The sequence below is a fragment of the Piliocolobus tephrosceles genome, chromosome 4 (assembly GCF_002776525.5).
Source record: "Piliocolobus tephrosceles isolate RC106 chromosome 4, ASM277652v3, whole genome shotgun sequence".
In the NCBI taxonomy this organism is placed as follows: domain Eukaryota; kingdom Metazoa; phylum Chordata; class Mammalia; order Primates; family Cercopithecidae; genus Piliocolobus; species Piliocolobus tephrosceles.
In genome coordinates, this window is record NC_045437.1 from 2,368,412 (window position 1) to 2,375,810 (window position 7,399).

The 7,399-nt window shown below is 52.0% G+C and overlaps 2 protein-coding genes across 3 annotated transcripts in view; one reads left to right on the forward strand and one right to left on the reverse strand.

Annotated features, from left to right (window-relative positions):
• Nucleotides 1–1,799: 1,799 nt before the first annotated feature.
• IRX2 (iroquois homeobox 2) lies at nucleotides 1,800–7,399 on the reverse strand. 2 transcript variants are annotated; one of them, XM_023218244.2, is made up of 5 exons: nucleotides 7,085–7,399; nucleotides 5,313–5,718; nucleotides 4,269–4,976; nucleotides 3,465–3,540; nucleotides 1,800–2,731 (listed from the first exon to the last, which is right to left on the reverse strand). In XM_023218244.2, the coding sequence occupies exons 1-4, from the start codon at nucleotides 7,331–7,333 to the stop codon at nucleotides 3,488–3,490; spliced, it is 1,416 nt and encodes a 471-aa protein (XP_023074012.1). In that variant the 5' UTR covers nucleotides 7,334–7,399; the 3' UTR covers nucleotides 1,800–2,731; nucleotides 3,465–3,487. The 2 variants fall into 2 exon arrangements, with proteins under 2 accessions (XP_023074012.1, XP_023074011.1); XM_023218243.2 differs by having other exon boundaries at nucleotides 1,800–3,540.
• The window catches only part of C4H5orf38 (chromosome 4 C5orf38 homolog), a 4,282-nt gene continuing 4,214 nt past the window's right edge, over nucleotides 7,332–7,399 (forward strand). The window contains exon 1 of the mRNA XM_031935413.1: nucleotides 7,332–7,345. Coding sequence (XP_031791273.1) covers nucleotides 7,332–7,345 — 14 coding nt within the window. The remainder of the gene's footprint in view (nucleotides 7,346–7,399) is intronic.

A 7,399-nucleotide genomic window follows, 5' to 3' on the forward strand; every position in this document is an offset into this window, starting at 1 on the left:
TTGAAATGTGCATGTCCTCCCAGAGAATGGAGTCGTGTGTGTGTGTGTGTGTGTGTGTGTGTGTGTGTGTGTTGAAAGGGAAAAGGGATCGCATGTTCAGGTAAAACAATCTTCCTTGTTCCAAAGCGAGGCGGCTTTTACCCCTGCTCCAATGCCTGAACATAAGCGCAAAGGTTAATTTTGGCTTGGCTTTTCCACTCCCACACTTAAGAAATGTACTGCCTTAAATGTTGTATCTTCATTAGAATGTGTGATCTTTCCGTGTTTATTTTGTTAAATATTGTTAACTTTCATACTTCTCGCAGAAGTCTTCCAATTACTCTAATTATAACAGTACATACAGCAGAGACATTGCGGCCATGGGCAATTTATTTCCTGCTAATTTAGGAAATATGGGTAATATTAATAAAAGTAAACTACATAAGACCTTCAGACTACAATCTGAAATGCTTCCTGAAGGGGAAAATCATTATCTCTATGAAAAGTCTACGAAGGTTTTATTTCTAAAACCAAAACAAGCAAACATACTCAATCCCCCTTTTACCTCTCCGGACCTCAGATTTGTTTGTTTCCAGATACACTGCCACAGAGTGGCAAAGCTTCCCAAGTGAAAAATGTTTCCTCCTGCTAATAGATAGCTCAGCTCCAAACATGTTCATATCTATTACTAGGAGAAACAGAGAAGACAGAAAAATAGTTCTCCACCCCAGAGATTTACTTTACGTCTGACCTCCAAATACTTAAGTATTTAAAACCAACAAAATGCATAAGAAATAACAGAAAACAAAAACCTGGTTCTGCCCCTCTTCTCCACAGTCAAACCAATCACTCCTCCCCATCAGTATGACTCTGTGTCCAGTTAACAGTCCCCTGGCTTGGCCTCAAGTATCTAAGATTACTTTCAAATACCCTTTCTAACAAGACCCCAGCAAGAGGCCACTAATTTCTATGGCAAAAAAAGCCACTAGAGAGAGATCCGTTTGTCAATATCAACTGGTCCAGCAATTTCCCATCCTCAGACACATTGGCCTATCGGAGCTGGCAGATGTTTAGACAAGATTTTATAAATTGTTCAATATCAGCCCATAATGAACCCCAACTGACCATTCCAAAGCAGCTAAAAGCATCCCAGACCTCCCCCGCTGGGATCCAATAATGCTCTCATGCTGCAACATTATTAATCATGGAATAAAATAGATGAACCTCTTGAAAAATAAGTGTATGATTGATTAAAGGGCAATCTAAGAAGCTATTATTCTTGTTTTATGACCGTAAGTTATATTCACTCAATTTATCTTTTGAGAGGAAATAAATGATTGTTCATTTCTTCTCTGAAATTATATTATATGGATATCCATATAATTTTGCTGAAAATTAAAGTGACAGGCTTGCTACTTTTATGATACTAATCAAAGGGGATATGTTACTTGACTACAAATTTTAGGCTTGTCCTATAATTAGAAAGTGAGTAACACAATAAAGAGGCAGTAGTCTAAGGTTGTTTAAAGGTTTCTCTTCCCCCAGGGTAAGAGTAAGAGCCACTGAAAGGAAAGTAAGTCCCTCCCCCCCAGATCCTCACCCTAGGTTTAATGTGCATTATAGGAAAAGGAGAGTTAAGAAATCCTTCCATAAATTTGAATAATTAGTCCAATTTGGATAATTCAGGCTTTAAAAAAACAATTACTTCCATCAGTAATTTATTGGTGGGAGGGTGTAACTCTCCATTATCAATATTATTCTCCAGTTTGGTTTACTAAGGAGGTTCAAGAAGCCAGCATCAGAAATAAATATAAAATGCATAGGGTGTCAGATCATTTTATTTTGCCAAGTTTTAAAAATTTACACTAACAAGTAATTAGCATACTCAGGGCACAAAAATCTTTTTTTTTTCTTTTTTTTGCAATACATATATAGAAATCATCTAGAGCACATGTTTCTCCTGATTGTATACTTCCTTTCCATCTGATTTTTTTTTTTTTTTTTAATGATCAGGAAAGGAGAGTTTATTTCACACAGCTTTTCATTAAAAAGGTGTGATCAGATCACCTGGAGGTTATCACTGGAGCTCCACCCCAAATCATTCTTCTAGGAAAAATAAGCCCCAAACACCATATTATTGTAGACTAGTCTGTTTTTATTTACAATTTAAGATATAAATTAGTAAAGAATTCGTGTTAAACAACCAACAAAGATTGTATAACCAGCAATGTTCAAATAAAAACCAGGCAGAATTTATTTACAAAAAGTTTAGATTCCATTGCAATACAACTTGCATAAATTACTAGAAGCTTTATATCATTATAAAAATAAATATCAAATTTGTTTCCACTTCTGAAGTACTCAAGTTCTTCAATCACGTTTTATTTCTACTGTGTACATCTTTTACAAATAAACTTTACAGTAAATCCTATCACACCTATAGAATATATACCGTGGCAATGAAGTGATCAATTCAAGATATCCTGAGAAAAACAGATTGTTTTCAAAAGTCACACATACATAGGGGAAACTATACTATGCCAACAAATTCACGTATGTCCAACAATAGTCTGTTCCAATTGTTAGAGTCTGTGGGTTGACAGTGCTGTGTGGATCCTTCTCTTTTACAGTGGCACAAGATGTGGTCTGGATTTAGACATCTGTTTGTTGTATCTGTAAATTTATGAGCTTGGGAAGAGAGAATGGCCTCCTGACTTTTTTTTTTTTTTTTCAAAGCAATTGTGACACCTACCTGTGGACCAAGGAAAAACCAAATCATCCCCAATCTTTCAGTTCCACACCAACACCATTATAAAAACGAGTTGATCTGAAGTGGTTCTGCCTCTTTCTTATCTTCAAGATCTATACTTAGTAATTCTGACTCATTGCAAAGCAACAAATTTTTTCAGATGCTGTTGTGAGCCCCAGGAGAATGTCAGAGTCCTGTCCACTTGGACATGGGTGGAGGGGAGGTTGGGAAGGGCTGATAAAAGACTAGGACGCCTTGTGTCTCTTCAGTCTTATTTTGCAAACATCATCTATAAAGATTTTTGCTACTCCGAGTTTTGGTAGCCCAAGCTCATCAAAGCATGTGTGTATTATGTGTCTAGCATAGTAAAAATGGCTCTAAATTGCATACGAATGCCCAGATTGTAATAATCTATTGTTTCAAAAGAAAACAACAGTAGTGTGTAATATATATATATACATGTACTATATATACACACATATATATATTACACACACACACACACATATATATATATATATTTTCTTTCCCTAGGTAAAGGAGTGATAGAACTTGTGCCAAAAAGAGGGAATCTATAAAACAGAAAAGATAGTTTCCCCCTTGAGGAAAGAAAAGACTGGACAAGATTGAAATGCTCTGTCTTCTAACCCCATGACCAGAAGCAAGAAAAACACATTAAGCAAGCTGGTGCTGGGAGGCTCCAGAGGGTCTGGGAAGCACCAGGGTGCCCACTTACTTGCATTGCTCTGCTCGGCCCTTCTATAGGTAGGGCTGGACGCCCCCGCCAACCACGGTGCAGCCCTCGCTGGCATCTGTCAGGGGAGTGGGCAGTTAGTCAGAACCGATCCCACAGCCTGCTGACTGCGCAGACCACCGTGCACCCACCATCCTCCACTCCCGGCAAACAGCAGTTTGGGAAACCCACTGTCTTCAGGGCCGCTATCTGAGACGACTTTTGGTGATGTTCCCTAGTTCTTAACTTTCCCCCTTGAGCTCCTCCTTCGGGTAGCCTGACTCAGGAGCAACGGAGGCAATATAGAACGGGGGGGGGGGGGGGGAAACGGTTTTCTTTCAGAACAACAACAACAAAAAGCGGAAAAAACGTTTGATTTTCTCTTTTGAAGACAAACGCCTCTGAGAGTAACTGGAACTTTGCTTCTAGCCAACGGCAGAAAAGCAGATTCAACTCTGACTCCTTAACCAACAAGACACCGAAACACACCCAGGTCATTAGGCAGACACGCTGTAATTGGAATTTCGTGGTCATCTGGGTTTGCCGAAACTAAGACAGCCAAGATAATAATAGTCAAAATAACAGTAAATTAAGTAAAAATAAATAATAACACGGCAAGTCTAAAAAGAGGGCCGCACCTTCTTTGGCTTCCATCTGGCCCTCCGCCCTCACTCTGCTAATTCTGAGTCCCAGGAGCGGCCCCCTAGATCTTCTTCCCGGACCCTCCCCCGGGTCTCCCAAGCGCTCCGCCTCCCCGGGACTGGCTCTCCCTCCCCTCCCGGGCGCCCCCGGTCGCGGGCTGCCTACCTTTCTTGGGCTCGTAGCCGCCGCCCGGGGGCCGGTAGTGGGACTCGAGCGGGTGCGCGCCCGCCTTGCCTGCGTCGTTGGCCGCCTTGGGCGCGGTGTGCAGGGCCTCGCCGGGGGCCGCGGCCGCGGAGTTGTACCGCAGGAGGCCCTGGCCCTGCAGCGCCGCGTTCAAGTTCCCGTAGTTTGTGTAGTTGCCGTAGAAGGGCGACGTGTAGTACAGGGGGCGGCCTAGCAGCGGCGAGGCAGGGTAGGGCGAGCCTCCCGGCGGTGCCCCGGATGAGGCCGGCGCGGCGGCTACGGGCAGCCCAGGTGGCCCGCAGCCCGGGCCCAGGCTCGGCTGCTTGAGGTCCGACGTGGCGATCTCGGCCAGCGACCACAGCTTGGGCTTGCTGGCAGGGGGCGGCGCGCCCGGAGACGTCCGGCTGCCCTGGGGCGTCTTGCCGCCACCGCGGGGCGCGGCCTCGGGCGGGGGGCTCAGCAGCGGCGCCTCCAAGCCGGTGAGCGGCGACGAGGTTACGGGCTTGGGCGGCGCCAGGCCCCGCTCGCCCTCCTCGTCGTCGTCCTCGTCGTCCTCCAGGTCGTCGTACTTGTCCTTGCACTCGGAGCCCGATTCGCACAGGGGGTCCCCGGCACGGCAAGGAAGCTTCTCCCCGTCCGACTCAGCTGAGCACGAGTGATCCGTGAGCGAGTCCACGTGCAGGCTGATCCCTGCGGGGGCGCGGGCACGGTGGGTGGCACCAGGGGACAGCGCAGGCACCTGGAGCCCCCCCGCCCCCCCGCCCCTTGTCCTGCGGCACTGGGCCCTCCCAATAGGAACCCTCACCTCGCCCCCACCCAGCCACGTGACAGGGGGAGCCTGACCTCCCCGGGAAGCGCCCCAGGAATCGCTCGCTCAAATTCCGGCCACCCCAGACCCATGCGGGGCGGCCGGGGCTAGGGCCCGGACCTGGGATGTCCGGTGGGCAGCGTCCTCCCGACCTTAGCTCTGCGCCCCGCCTGGGAAGAAAGCGCCCCGAGACCTTGCGCCGGCCGCTGCCCGCTCACCTTCGTCCTCCGCCGAGGTCTCCGTGCCCTCCTGCGCCTTATCGGGACTCTCGTCCTTGCTTCTGGCCGCGTCGCCCTCGTCCTCATCCTCATCCTCGCTTTTGTTCCTCGGGGCCCAGGTCATCTTGTTCTCCTTCTTGAGGCGCCGGCGCGCGTTGGCGAACCAGGTGGAGACCTGGGTGAGGGTCATCTTGGTGATGATGGCCAGCATGATCTTCTCGCCCTTGGTGGGGTAGGGATTCTTGCGGTGCTCGTTGAGCCAGGCCTTGAGCGTGGCCGTGGCGTCCCGCGTGGCGTTCTTGCGGTACGCGGGGTCGTTGAGCTGGTACGGGTAGGCCGCGCTGCCATACGGGTGGTAGCTGATGGCGCCGGTCATGCCGGTGGTGTGCGCGTCGTAGGGTGCGCCCTGGAACCACAAGAGCCTGTGAGTGGAGTGTGCAGAGAGCCGGCGAGCAACCAGCCGGAGGATGCCGCCCCTCCGCCCGCCCACGGCCACCGTTCCCCCGTGAGTCTCTGGCTCTGGGGCTGCGCTTCCCGCGGCAAAAGCGCAGGAAAAACGCAGTGTGGTTCGGGACCAGCTGTTGATCACAAAAAGTACCATAGTTTTATTCTCGAATTTTTGAACTATTTCACTTTCCTAAAATGACCCATCTTTCCCCAAGTGTTCCGGAGCTGCGCGTGGCGATGTACACAAACCCTCGCACGTGCGCGCACACAGGCCCACAGGTAGCTCTTTGATATCTAAATTTCTGCCGTTGCCTGGAGTGCCGCTGCTTCCCCCTACTCCCTCTTCTCCGCCCTTATATGGTTAAAAAAACACCCCAGAGCCCCCAATTCACTATTCACTGCTCTAAAGCTGGGCAAATCCAATTTGCAACTCAGAAGCCAGTCACCGTTTCGAATTCTTCAAACACGCCGTAATTAGCATTTTAGTTCATCCTTTAACTTTTAAATTCGAGACATTTGCAGGCTTCGCCAAGGCCCCAGCGACTCGGTCGCTGCCCAGAAATTCCGCCGAGGAACGGGAGTGGTGACAATCCCGTAATGGCCTCAATCGCCCGTAACGTGCTTCGCTGCGGCCCGGGCCCGGCCCAGCTCAGGAACCTCAAGACTCGCGGGCCGCCCCAGGTCGCCGGAGCAGGAGCTACGCTCGGGGCACGGAGCACTCAGGCGGCCCTTAGCGGGTCACACGCCCGCATGCACGATTTTTGAAAGCATGGTCCGCCGGACAGATTAAGGCCGAAACCTGGGCGCCTCGGATGGACTCGGGAGCCGCAGCTGGATGCTCGGCTCCCGGGCCCAACTCAGTGACCCCCAGTGGCCCCCGCCGCCCCGAGCCCCGCGAGTGAATGCGAACCGCCTGGCCGTCGGCCCAGAGGCCGCAGTGACGCGGACCCTCGCGCTCCACGCCAATGCAGGCGAGCACACAACCCGCTCCCAACGCCTTCCCAGGCTGCGGTGCGGAAACGAGGGACAGACTGCGCCAGACCCCGGCCCCCGGCGGAGAGGCACTTCGCAGACTCTCAGAGAAAATTAGCCGGCGAGCCGAGGGGACGCGCCGGGGGAGCGCGGGTCCCGGCCGGACTCAGGGACCTCCCCGCCGGCCGCGCTGCCCTCCCCACCCTGGGCCCGGCTCAGCCTGCGGGCGGCCAACCGAGCCGGCGACTCCTGAGCCGCCGGCCCCGCCACATTCCCAGCGGCCCCCGCCCGCCGAACCCTAGCTCCGCTCCGCGGGCGCCCCGGAGTCCCGCGTCCCGCCCGCTCCCGGTTACCATGTAGGACGGGAAGCCGGCGGCGGCGGCGGCGGCGTCGGCCGAGTACTGCAGCGGGCTCCCGAAGCCGGTGGCCGCCTGCGCTGTGAAGGCCGCCGAGCCCGGGTAGGGGCTGAACGCCGAGCCCGACGCCGAGCGCGCCAGCTCCTCGCTGCGCGGAGCCGCCAGAGCCGACGCGCCGTAGGCCGGGCACGAGTAGAGCGCCAGCGAACCGGGCGCCTGGTACAGGTAGCCCTGCGGGTAGGACATGGTGGGCGCGGGGCGCCGGGCCCGCGTCACGCCGAGCAGCGGGCAGGGCGCGCGGCGCCCTCCATC

What these genes read in the sequence shown, in the direction of transcription:
- IRX2 (XM_023218244.2), bottom strand. Translation starts at nt 7,333, where the DNA reads ATGTCCTACCCGCAGGGCTACCTGTACCAGGCGCCCGGTTCGCTGGCG. An exon ending in GACCTCGGCGGAGGACGAAG is followed by an intron (nt 4,977 to 5,312) that starts GTGAGCGGGCAG and finishes GCGCCCCCGCAG; the next exon opens with GGATCAGCCTGCACGTGGAC. An exon ending in CGGCTACGAGCCCAAGAAAG is followed by an intron (nt 3,541 to 4,268) that starts GTAGGCAGCCCG and finishes CTCCCCTGACAG; the next exon opens with ATGCCAGCGAGGGCTGCACC.